Source organism: Vombatus ursinus, unplaced genomic scaffold (assembly GCF_900497805.2).
Source record: "Vombatus ursinus unplaced genomic scaffold, bare-nosed wombat genome assembly UNPS02014807.1, whole genome shotgun sequence".
NCBI lineage: Eukaryota > Metazoa > Chordata > Mammalia > Diprotodontia > Vombatidae > Vombatus > Vombatus ursinus.
In genome coordinates this window covers 17258886-17272139 of record NW_020954585.1, presented here as the reverse complement: position 1 = coordinate 17272139, position 13254 = coordinate 17258886, and the positions used below count along the sequence as shown (strand labels likewise).

The 13254-nt window shown below is 35.6% G+C and overlaps 1 protein-coding gene across 8 annotated transcripts in view; it reads right to left on the bottom strand.

The window, feature by feature from the left end:
* Nucleotides 1-509: 509 nt before the first annotated feature.
* The window catches only part of SLC35D2 (solute carrier family 35 member D2), a 49915-nt gene continuing 37170 nt past the window's right edge, over nucleotides 510-13254 (bottom strand). For all 8 annotated transcript variants that reach the window (XM_027874298.1, XM_027874303.1, XM_027874302.1 and 5 more), the window contains 4 exons: nucleotides 9206-9273; nucleotides 5792-5870; nucleotides 2491-2573; nucleotides 510-1387 (listed from right to left, as the gene is read on the bottom strand). In XM_027874298.1, coding sequence (XP_027730099.1) covers nucleotides 1270-1387; nucleotides 2491-2573; nucleotides 5792-5870; nucleotides 9206-9273 — 348 coding nt within the window. In that variant the 3' untranslated portion in view covers nucleotides 510-1269. The remainder of the gene's footprint in view (nucleotides 1388-2490; nucleotides 2574-5791; nucleotides 5871-9205; nucleotides 9274-13254) is intronic.

The following is a 13254-nucleotide window of genomic DNA, read 5'->3' as shown; positions in this document are numbered from 1 at the left end:
CAAGGGTTCTTAACCTGTTTTGTGTCATGGACACCACTGACAGTCTAGTGAAGCCTAAAGGCCACTTCTCAGAGCAATATTTTTAAGTGCATAAAATGAAATACATAGGATTACAAAGGAAAACCATTATATTGAAATACAATTATCAAAATATTAAAAACAAACAAGTTCCTGGAACCCTGGTGAAGAACCATTGATCTTCTCAAACCTATTTCCCCCCTCCTCTTTCCCTCTCTTCCTCTCCTCCTTTCATCTCTGAAACTGAGGCCCAAAGAGGCTGTGATTTTTTCAAGATCACATAGCTAGTCAGAGGTTATCACTCAGGTCTTCTAATTTGCAAATCTTTCAATAGGCTACTCTTCATTTGAATATTTATAGCACAGTCAGGAAAATCCAAAAGGATGCATATATTTGGTAAAAATCAAAATATTCTTAATTTTTAAAATACTTTGGGAAGACCTTGGAGGAGATAAGCAGAGAAATAATAAGCTACTAAATCTGACAGTTCAAGCCCTGCATTTTTTTTTTTGGAGTCATTTTCTAATTTTTTTTTTAAACCCTGGAAAATGAGACATACAGAGTATTTCCCACCATATGTGGCTATTAGGCTATGCTCCCTTTTTGTTTCTCTGCAATAGTATCATGATAGGCAGCATTAAAATCTTTCTTTTCTTTATATTTTAAAGAAAAGGAACACATCCGGCCAGATAGGCTCACACATACACACAAAATCAAAGTAAAATTTATTGAACTCTGACAGGTAATTTATTTGCTAATTTTGGTGATCACTCTTTGAAAACATTTCTGTTAAAACAGATTTCTCTTCATGAGCACCTTCTCAGGGATCCTTGAAATAGAAGGCAAGTTGTCTGGTACAAAACCATTACTATCACAGAAGTCTTTTTTTTTTCTTAATCTGATCTTGGGTGAAGTACAACCCACTATTCAAACAGGCAATGATGGCAATGACGCTGATGTCTTTACTAAAGATCAAAAGTTTCAGAATGAAGAAAACCTTTCAGGAAAGAAAAGACATCAAGTCTAGAAACCTACAAATTTTCTTTTAGAAATACCCTCCCTTTGAAACCAAAAATCTGCTTTATGTTCATTATTTTGCAAAAAAATTGGCTTTTATACAGTTTTTTCACACAATGGTAGGTGAGGTAGACTTTCTTTTCATTCAATAAAACATTCTGTCACATGCTTAACATGTAAAGGTTTATTTCCCACTTGTGTGAATTTCTATTCGCTGCTCTCCCTGTCAATCCATCAGATAACAGCAGAGTCTAGCTTTGTATCAGTAGGTATATTTTCTTCATCCACTCGTTGTTTAGGATGCTCTAGGCCTTGTAATGTTAAAAATGTATACATCACTCCTCCTCCCATACTAAAAAGAAAGGAAAAAAAGACGAATAAATGCCTGGACAAATGTAATCAGAGTCAACCAAAATCCTGAAAATTTGTATACGTGCAATCAACTCAATGTTTCCAGAGCTTAACAATTTGGTTTGTGGATCATTGCAGTTTTTTTTTCTCTCCTCAAGAATCCTTTTCAAAATTTCACTGTATATTTACACTTTACTAAGAAAAAGATGCTATTTTAGGGCAAAGGTCATTACGCCACTATCTGAAATAGCAAAGTATTTTCCCTAATCAAGTAACAGCCACATAAGGGACAAGGCTTGGATTTGTGATTTCATTTGATATTGGGTACTTCCAGATGAAGGAACACTTTCAGCCAAGAAGGGGTCAGCACCTTTTCTCCATCTTACAGCCTTAAGAGAGTTGCTTAAGAGTCCAGAGAGGTTAAGTGGTTCATCAAAGGTGGGATATCAATACAAGTTTTTGTAGCTCCAAGGCCTATCCATTCTGCCTCAGCATTTTATATTTATATGACATTTAATATGTTTTATAGCTACAAAGCAGCTGCCTCAGTGGCATGCCCAAAGTCACAGGGTCCATATGTGGCAGAAATGAGATTTGATCCCAGATTTTGTAAGACTAAATTCAGCGTTCTTTCCATTATGCCATACTGTCTCTTATTGGCAGGGTGTAAATTCAAAGACCTCAATCACCTACTTAAAAAGGAGGAGGCATACACAAAAATTAGATGGCTTGCCCATACTATTACTTGCAAAGAGAAGAGGAGAAGGAAACTCAGACCCCAACTCCTCAGTTTCAGATAGACGCTATTCTCCAACTGAAACACACATAAGGCTATAAAGGAAAGATCAGAGGAGCAGATTACTGTACATGCTTTATAACTACCAGTAGAATGTAAACTGAGTGCAAGAATTGTGTTGCTTTTAGTATTGCTATCCTCAGTGCCTAGCACTGTGCCTATAGTAAGTATAACTTGGCAAATGCTTGTTCATTCATTCATTCACACCTCATTCATGAGTATCATATTTCTACTTATCCCTGCTAGTCATTTCTTCTGCTCTACTCATATACTTTTACCAATATAAGTCCACTTAATATTATACTCACCAAATATTTAGTCCTATAAAGTTTAACACAGAGAAAATGTAGTCTCCACCAAATAACATTCCAATGTAAGCAATGGATATATTCTGAAAGCAAGAGAGAGAATTGGTGTACATTAATAATGGAAATACTCACTTGCTAGGAAACAATGAATTTAAGAAAAGGTAAAAATTCATTTCTGGTGAATCCTGAAATCAAAAATACTTTGGTTATCTTTATACTATCATTTATGGTTTAATTACATTCAAAAAACATATATTAAGCATGCAAGGCACTAGACTAGGCAGTGGGGATAGAAGACAAAACAAAAAATAATGTCTGTCCTCAAGGAGCTTACATTATACTGGCAAACCAAGAAAGGAAAAAACTAAGCACTTTATTGCCAACTGGGAAAGAAATTAGTTGATAATGATGAATATTACTGAGGCGGGGCTAGAGAGGACTAAAGGATCTCACAGATGATGGCTTAAATCTTCTCAGTGAAGGAAAATGCAACGTCATCTGTTGAAAGTATAGGGGATGCTATTACATCTATAACCCAAAGAAGACAAAGAAAGAGGGAAAAGACTCATGTGTATAAAAATGTTATTTATATAATATGTATTTAAATATATATTACATATAACATATATATTTAAAACACACACACATAAATATATCAGCTCTTGTGGTGGTGGCAAACAAATGGAATCTCAGAAGGTAACCATCAATTGAGGAATGGCTGAATGAGTTACAACATATGTATGTGATAGAATACTATTATGCTATAAGAAATGACAAAGGATAAATGATAAATGAGGATTCTGGAAAGGCTTGCATGAATTGATGAAGAGTGAGGTAAGCAGAAACAGGAGACTAACACTTCACACCTTGTATCAAGATAAGCTCCAAATGGATATGTGATCTACATATAAAAGGTCACATCATAGACAAATTTAAGCAAGATGGGGGAGGGTGGGAGAATTATGTATCAGATCTATGGATTGAAGAAAAGTTTATGATCAAGGAAAAGATAGAGAGGATCACAGAAGATGAAATGGATAGTTTTAATTATATAAAATTTAAAGTTTTTCTACAAATAAATCCAATAAAGCTTAGATTAAAATGGAAATAAATAATTGGGAAAATCTTTTCAGCAAATTACTTTTATTAAGGTGTCATTTCTGAAGTATATAAGGAACTGATTCAAATTTATAAGAATAAGAGCCATTCTTCAATGAATAAATGGTCTAAGAATATGAACAAGCAGTATCTCAAGGATAACAAGCAGTTATCTATAACCATATGAAAAAAATCTCCATATCACTACTAGAGAAATTCAAATTAATTTTGAGATTCTATCTCATAAGCATCAAATTTGTAAAAATGCAAAAAAAAGGGCGGGGGAATGATAAATGTTGGAAAGGCTATGAAAAAACAGGAACATTGATATACTGTTAATGGACCTGTGAATGGGTACAACCATTTTAGAAAGCAATTTGTAATTACATGCAAAAAGGTTACTAATAGCACATATCCTTTGTCCCATATATACCACACTAGGCTTATACACAAAGAAATAGGAAAAAGTCTTCTATTTACAAAAATATTTAGAGCAGCAACTTTTGTGGTAACAAAAAACTAAGGGGATATCCAACATTTGAGGAACGGTCAAATAAATTGTGGCATATGAATGTGAGGAGGAGGAGGAGGAGGAGGAGGAGAAGGAGGAGGAGAATTAAGGAAGGAGGTGATTTGAAAGATACATGGAAAGATTTAGATGAGCTGATACAGAAAGAAGTGGAACCAAAATAACAACTTATCCTGAAATAACAAATATTATAAAATATTTTAAAGTTATAAAAAGAACATTGTGAAGCTTTTAGTAAACTGATGAAGAATTAAATGAGCAGAATCAGGAGAACAATTTGTATAACACTGTAAAGACAAACAAGTTTGAAAGCTGTAAGAAGTATGATCAACATGAAGGCAATCCATGAATCCAGAGGATCAATGATGAAACATATCATTCATCTCCTGACAAGGAAATGACAGATTTAGAATGTAGAATGAGACTTAGACAGATATAGATACAGACACAGATAGAAATACAGATACAGATGTAGAAATAGACATAGATATATTGAAAATACAGCCAATGTGGAAATTTGTTTTACTTGACTAGGCATACTTGTAAAAGGAATTTCTTTTTCTTTTTTAGCATGGTAGAGGATGTAAGAGAAAGAAAATAGTTTGCTGTTATTTAAAAAAAATTTTTTTAAACTAGAGAGGTTGTAGAATGCTACAGATGTGGAATGTTGCATACCCTTTCAGATGAGATCACTGTATTTGGTAGGAACACTGTATCACTAGTGGTTGGATCACTGTATCACTAGTTTTGCTTAATTGTTTTTCTTTGTTACAAGAGAGCTCTCACAGAGTGAGGATAATCTGGAAATGTTTGTAATGTAAATAAAAAAAGCAATGAAACTTTTTAAATGAGGAATAAGGGAGGTGTTTAAGAGTTTTCCTAGAACCCCACCAAAAAAAAAAAAGGTATGAAGTTTTTTAATCAGCTTGAGAGGCTTAAGGAGCCTTGACCTTTAGATAAAAGCAAATGACAGCAGCCAAGAAACATCTAGTTAAAGTGTGAATCAGACCCTACTTCTTGGGTCTGTTGTTTTTTTTCTTTCTTTCTTTTTTTTTTTTAAGGAAACCTGCAGTATCTGTAGGTTCCACAAGAAGCACACATGTGTGCACATGCGTACACACACATGCACGCACGCATACACACACACACACACACACGAGTGACACAAATAGTAATCTCAGATGACTTGTTTTTGTTTGTTTGCTTGATTTTTCTTATAAGCCCTAGCAGCACAACTCAATTGATTCTCTCATTCAATTGCTAGATTTCCTGTGAGGTGTCAGTTACCTTCATTCCAATAGACACTTACTTCCCTGTAATCCTCTCAAGCTGATTAAGGAACTTGTTCACATTTTGTTTGGGGGGTTATAGGAAAATTGCTCAACACCTCCTTTATCAACACACATTAACAATTCTCTTCCCTATCCCATTCTCCATCCCATTCAACCCTTCTTGGTAAAGACCAACCTAGCCCAGTGGTGTTAAGTTTAAGAAGTGAGACTATACCGCCCAACCCAAATGGATAAAGCCAAAACTTTATTAGCCCACTGTAACAATTTCTAGAAACAGTAGTTTTAATTTCAGTCTCTAGCTCAAAATTCCTAGGGTCACCACCAAAAATGCTAATCTATTTAATTCTTCATTCCAAGATTTCTCTTTAGTACTTCCACTTACCTTCACAGCACCCACCACTGTAGTTGTTAGGGCAGAATTGTAGTAGCTACAGAGCACTGTAGAATACATCAACAGAAACCTGAAGCAAGAAAAAGTAAGTTTATGCCTTGTGCTCAATGACAAGAATATATTCAGCAATGACTGACCTCTTTATCAGTGCTCTGGAATAAAGAAGCACATACCATGAGACGTTTAAGATTCATTTCTAAAAATAGCCTGTTAATTCTGAATTACGCAAGGATAATTAGCCTGTTGTGGATTATCTATATCCTCTCTCTTTTGAAAATTTTGCCTATTTCTAAACCTACACTTTCCATTGGCCCCTCCACTGACAGGAGAAAAGGGATTTTTTCAAAAGATAGAGATGAACCTAAAAATCACTTAAAGCAGATTGAGGGGGGAGTGATTTTGTTCCCTAAAAAGGTGACTCCTTTTGTTTATTGGGGATGCAGAGAAGGTGGGGAAGACTAAGCTAAAAACTAATGGCTAAGATGGGATCTTCATATTATTAGTGGATTTATTTTGTCTACAACAGTCTTGTGCCCTATTACTACAGATAATACAGAACTGGCTACATTTTCGTTATCCTATGAAACATTGGACTTCACAGTACCATCCCTGCATAGAACAAAGACATCAGCCTATACTCCAAACTGACAGATGAAATAGAACTACAATCCCAGACCTCATTGGCCCCTAGTTGGAATGTATGAGGCACTTGTTTGGAGCTAGGACACAGAGACATAAGAAGAATCCATCATCACAATGAACTGGAAAATGTCTACTTGTCAGTTGTTCTAGCAAGAAAAATGGTTTTGGACAAATAGATCTAGGATAGGAAGCTTTAAAAAACAAAATGTCCTATCAAGATAAAAAACAGGTTCTTCCAGACATTCTTAGAAGGGATAAATATATTCCCATAACAAATAAATTATTTAGGTAGGCCAGGTCTTTTGATTCCAAAACCAGTGCTCTTTCCAGAAAACAAAAACATGAAAAAACATATTATACACTGACAAGAAGTATCATAGTGCAACCTATGCCCACACACATCTATTTTAACTAGTGTTATTTTCCCCTTGGACCTAAAGTGATGATGATACAGATAGAAAGAGACTCCTGGCACTGCAGTTGTGATGATTGCTCTTCCCTCTGTCTCAGTGTTGGAGAGAGGGAGCACATCAAGGACTGGGGGGAAGCCAGGTGACAGGATAGATGGGGCACAATCTAAACACTTGCATCTGAGTTTAGCTGCCTTTCACTTCTTCCACTGTTCTTGTGTTTCTCTGACTTGTTAATTACCAGACAGGGTAGAGGGAAGGGGCAGCCACTATTGTGGTCTGAGAATTCTGGGTTTTCATTAGGTGACAGGGACAGTAGGAGACCTGCAATTTGGAGGCAATCTAGGTCAATTCTGAGCTCCTACGTTGGCACCTACTGTGTCTCCCATCATCCTGTGAATAGGAGGGAAAGACTGCTTCTCTTACTATTCTTCCCCTGGTTTCCCCTGGTTTAGTTCCTCATCTAGAATTGAAGTCCCAAATACCACCTAGCTTTTCCATGATCCCTGGGCATGTGTAGTACATAAATTTCCATGGCCACCCCTGAAGAACTGAAAGGGGAAAGTGAGAAGAAGTATGGGCAGGTGGATGGCTCCACATAGTTGCATTTAACTTTTCCCTTCCATGTTCTCTATGTTCAATAAATTATTTGATCATAAATATGTTGAATATCTGAGTCCCATGAATGGGAGAAAGGGTGTAGCCAGAAAGAAGAAAAGTAGGGCAGGGGGTTCTAGATCTGTGGTATTTTTGGCACTTTGGATAATAATGCTTTTCATCTCTAGATATCTCTGAACCTGGCTAGTACAACCACTTGAAGCAAAGGGCTCACTGATGATGGGGAAACAGCCTAGATATTTACAAGCAGAAAATACTTTGGTGGCCAATTGCAGCCTTTATAAAGATTATCTTATGTATGCATTGGAGAGGAAGTGGGTTGGCTAGTGGACTGGTGGCTCAGGGAGAGGACTATCTTGTAAGCAACTCACATTCTCTGACTGAATAATTAAAGCAGTGACACATTACCATCCTGTACACTTAAAGACAGACTATTTGAACTACTTAGACCACAGACTGCCACAAGGATCACAGGTATTGCATACAATATACAAAGGAGGGAGGAGAGAAAGGGGGATTTTACTTAACTGAGAAAAAAACAAAAGAAGAATTAGATAACTAAAATGAAGAAAGACTAAATCATTAATAAATTAAAACTAGGGAAAGGGGTGACAAATGGGAGGTAAAGTATGAGGGTGGGGGGAAGAGAATCTATGAAAATAATGTTGTCAAAGTATGTTAAGCAAACATGACTGGTGGTATGTGATATAGTCTTTAAAGACAAAAAGGAATCAAAAATCCCAATAAAAAAAAGACAACTGGAGGAAAATAGAAACTTAACTCTCATAACTTTAGATGTGAATGGATTAATCAGTCCAACAAAATTAAAGAGTGTGATAGAGGAAATGAGAAAATCATATATGTGTAGGATCATGAGCTGAAAGGGGCATTAGAGATCATCATTAAGATCTCTACTGAAAATTTCTAGTATATATACTTTTGGAACACTGTGCTGACTGAATCTCTATTAACTGTCCTAACAGCAGCAATATCTTGTTCACGTTAGAATGTAAGCTCCTTGAAACAGAGATCTTTTTTTGCTTTTTATTTATATCATCAACACTTAGAACAGTGCTTGACACATAGTAAGTGCTTAATAAATGCTTATTGGTTGATTGATTAAATGAACGAGCACTGAATAAGGTATCAGGAAACCTTATCTCTGTCACTAACAAGTTGTATGACCTTTGGGTTAATCACTTTATCTCTCTGGGCCTCAGTTTCCTCATCTACATTTTAAAGGATTTGGGCTAGATAATCTCTAAGATTCTCTCCAATTCAAAATTATATACTTTTAAATGAAGGAACAGAAGATTAAGTGATTTATCCAAGGTTATATTGAAAGTCCTTAGCAATCAAGAACAGAAGTCAGGTGTCATGTCCTACAATCTGTGGCTCTATCAGATCATACAGTGGCATGGGTTAAGACTCAATAGACTAACCAAACACCAAAATTCCATTCATTTAATCTCTCTTACAACCACAATCACACCTAAACTCATTTTTTTCTACACATCTAAATTTCAGAAATTCTCCTGGTCTTCACAAGCTAAAATTTTTACTAAATGTTTTCTCTTAAGACTATTCATAAAGATAGAAATTATTAGCTGTGTCTGCTTATTTCTCACACCTATCACACTCTGAATGATGAACTTTCCTGAATGGCCTTGTATTCTCCTTTGATTAAGGTGAAGGACTACAATAATACCATGTGAAGTCCTCTTTGGCTTCTTACCCCAGCAAACAGGAAAGAAGAAACTGCATGATAAATAAAATGTTCCTCCACTGGCTGAACTCAGTAGCCTAATGTTTAGAAAGGAGATAAAGTGATGATTAGATGAATATGATGCCATATAGTCACATGGATTATATTTAAAAGGGGCAGCTATCATAAGAAACTCATACAACGTAATTATAAAATAATCTAAAACACATAGATGCATATATTCAGAATTATGGACATATAATAGAACCTTAATTTTTACTCCACTGACTGGGAAAGTGTAAGCAATGAATAACTGACTTGAAAACTGATAGGAAAAACTGAAAAGTAGTCTGTCAGAAGTTAGGTTTACAAACATTTTACATTATATGCCACAATAAGCTCCACATGACCTACACATAAAAGGTCCTATTATTTCAAAAATTTGAGGAAAAGGGAAGCAGATATTTTTCACAACTAGAGCTGGGACTTTTTGTGGTAGTGGCAAAGAAATGGAAAATGAGGGGATGACCATCAATTGAGGAATGGCTGAACAAGTTGCGGTATACAATTGTGATGGAATACTACTATGCTATAAGAAATGATGAGCAGGCAGGATTTCAGAAAAACCTGGTAAGACTTACATGAACTGATGCTGAGTAAAGTGAGCAGAACCAGAATATTGTACACAGTAACAGCAACATTGTGCAATGATCAACTATGATAGACTTAGCTCTTCTCAGCATAACAATGATCCAAGACAATTCCAAAAGACTCATGATGTAAATACTATCCACATCCAGAGAGAGAACCATGGAGTTTGAATGCAGACTGAAGCATACTATTTCCACTGGGGATTTTGTTGTCATTGTTGTTTTTCCCTTTGGTTCTGTTTCTTCTTTCACAACATGACTAATGTGGAAATATGTTTAACGTGATCATACCTATATAACCTTGATATAGGTTTGCCATTGTTTGCCATTTGGGGAGGGGGAAGGGAAGGAAGGAAGGAGGGAGAAAAATTTGGAATTCAAATTCTTATAAAAATGAATGTTGAAAACCATCTTTACATGTAATTGGAAAAAATACAATTCTATTTAAGAAAAATAAAATAAAAGGAATAGCAAGTTGTACACTAAAAAAAATGATAGCTGGGGCAGGGCTAACTTTGACCTTAAAATGATTTATGATTTATGATTAAAAATAATCATAAAAGACAAAAATGGATTACTTCTACATAAACAAAATATCTACATAAACAAAACAAATTCAGTTGGACTGGAAGGAAATAATTAATTGGGAACAACATTCACAGCAAATTTCTCTGATAAAGGTCTAATACTCAAGATTTATAAACAATTGATATGAATATATAAAAACAAAAGCCATTCTCCTATATATAAGTGGTCAAAAGATATGAATGGGCAATTTTCAGATGCAGAAATATAAACTATTAAGAAGGAAACAAAAGAATATTTCAAACAACTAATAAGAAAATGCAAATTAAAATTGCTCTGAATTTCTACCTCATATCCATCAGATTGTCAAAGGTGACAAAAGAGGAAAATAAAAATTGATAGAAGGTTTATGGGATGACAGGCACACAAATGCACTGTTGGTAGAGTTGTGAATTGGTTCCATTCTGCAGAATGAAACTATTCTCCAAAACAAATTAGAACTATACCTACAGCATTACTAAATTGTACATACTTTTTGACCCCAGGATAACACCATTAGGTATATACCCGTAGAAGGTCAGGGACAGAAAGGGAGGATCCAAATGTATAAAATATTTATAGCAACACTTTTTAATGTAGCAGAGAACTAGAAACAAAATAGGTGCTTATCAAACGTGAAATGACTGAACAAATTGTAGTATATGAATGGAATGGAATTTTATTATATCTTAAGAAATTATGAACATGACATATTTATATAAATGCAGAAAGATTGTATGAGCTGATACAGAGTAAAATCAGAAGCAAGAGAATTATGCAACACCCAATTCTAATTTTTAAAGGAATTATTTTCTTCAGTGAGCTTTTGTACTTCCTTTTCTACTTGGTCTACTTTTTAAGGGGTTCTCTTCAGTGGATTTTTGTGCCTCCATTACCATTTGGATTATTCTTTGTTTAAGGGATTATTTTCTTCAGTACTTTTTGTGTCTCCTCTTTACCAAGCTGTTGACTCTTTTTTCATGATTTTCTTGCATCACTCTCATTTCTTTTCCCAATTTTTTCTTTACTTCTCTTATTTTATTTTTAAAATCCTTTTTGAGCTCTTCTAGGAATTCCTTTTCAGCCTGAGACCCATTCACATTTTTCTTTGAGGGTTTGAATGAAGCTGTTTTGACTCGGTCATCTTCTGAGTTTATTTTGATTTTACCTGTTACCATAGTAATTTTCTAGGGTCAGGATCTTTTGTTGTTGTTGTTGTCGTTTGCCCATTTTTCCAGCCTATTTCTTGACTTTTAAGTTTATGCTAAAGTTGAGCTTTGTTACAAGGGTGGAGGGGGCACTGTCCCAAGATTCAGGTTTTTTGTGTTGCTGCTTTCAGAGCTAGTTCTGGGGGTTTGTAAGTTTTTAGTTCTTTCAAGTTGATCTAAGGAGAGATGTAGTCAGTGCTCTCCTGACCTGTGCTCTGGTCTGTGAGCAACCACAAGCACTCTTTTCCACCCTGGAACTGTGACCAGGGTCCCCACTCCCCTGTAGCCATACATTCTAGTGAGCTAGTGCTCTTCCTCAGTCTGGGACTAGGACACAGATCTCTTATGGGCAATGCAACAGAGTCCTACACCAGTGCCTGCAAAGGGTTCCTAGTAATCTCTTTCTGACCAGCAGTTCGACCCCTTTACCATCTGTGGGTTAAGAGCTCCTAAAACTGCAGCTGACAATTCAGTCACCCCCACAGCCTGCTATTGGCTTACTCGGGTGTGGCCTACCCTGAGCTACACTCCATTCTCACTCCAGTGAGACACACCTTTCCTGCAGAGCTTCTAAGTTATCTTGGGCTGGAAAATTGTTTCACCCCATCCTTTTGGTTCTTCTGCTTCAGAATTTATTCTGAGGCATTATTTTAAAGTTGTTTGGAGGGGAATTTGGGAGTGCTCAGGTGAATCCCTACCTTTACTCCACCCTAAGTTAAATTTTAAAGTATGTTGTGCATACATCCCTATCCCATACCTAGCTTGTTATTAAACATTTACCAGCACACCCTGGTAATAAATTATACCAGCAAACTTTTTTGAAAGACTTGCCTACACTTTCTCCCCCCTCAAATCCCTTCTTAAATCCTTTTCAATCTGCTTTCTCAATTTATCATTCAACTGACACTGATGTCTCCAAATTTCCCCTAATTGTCCAATCTAAAGATCTTCTATTAATTGAAGTATTTCTGGACCTCTCTTTATCATTTGAGCCTGTTTTTTAAATTTATTTTATTCTTAATTTCTAGAATAAAACAAGTTTTTCCATAATAAAGTATAATAAAAAAAAGATTGCACATGAAACTGCAAATCTACTATGTTCAACTTGCTATTCCTTTTAAATACACAACCAAGTTATCATGTAATTTTTTTTTCCTTCCCTCCACCACCACCCGCCACCAGAGATGGCCACCATTACACACAAATAGGTGTGTGTGAATATGTGTATGTGTGTGTGTGTACATATAAGTGTCTATGTATGTATTACATATGTGTGTGTGTGTGTGTGTGTAAAATTATTTTATACATACTTTTATTTATCAGTTCTTTCTCTGGATGCAGATAGCATCTTTATTCATATGTCTTTATAGTTTATTTGGGTATTTATAATAGGCAAAATAATTTATTCATTCAAAGTCCTTCTTAAAACAATATTATTATTACTGTACACAATGTTCTCTTGATTCTGCTAATTTTGCTCTTCATTATTTCATGCAAATCTTTCCATGTTTTTCTTTTATTATAGGTTACCATAGCAATGGTGGCAGGTCAGAAATTATATAGGGTAAAAGAGCATAGTTGGGTCTGGGGCAAGTGAGATATAGTGAGGACTCCCCAAGCAGCTAGGTGGCACAGTGGATAGAAAGCTGGGACTGGA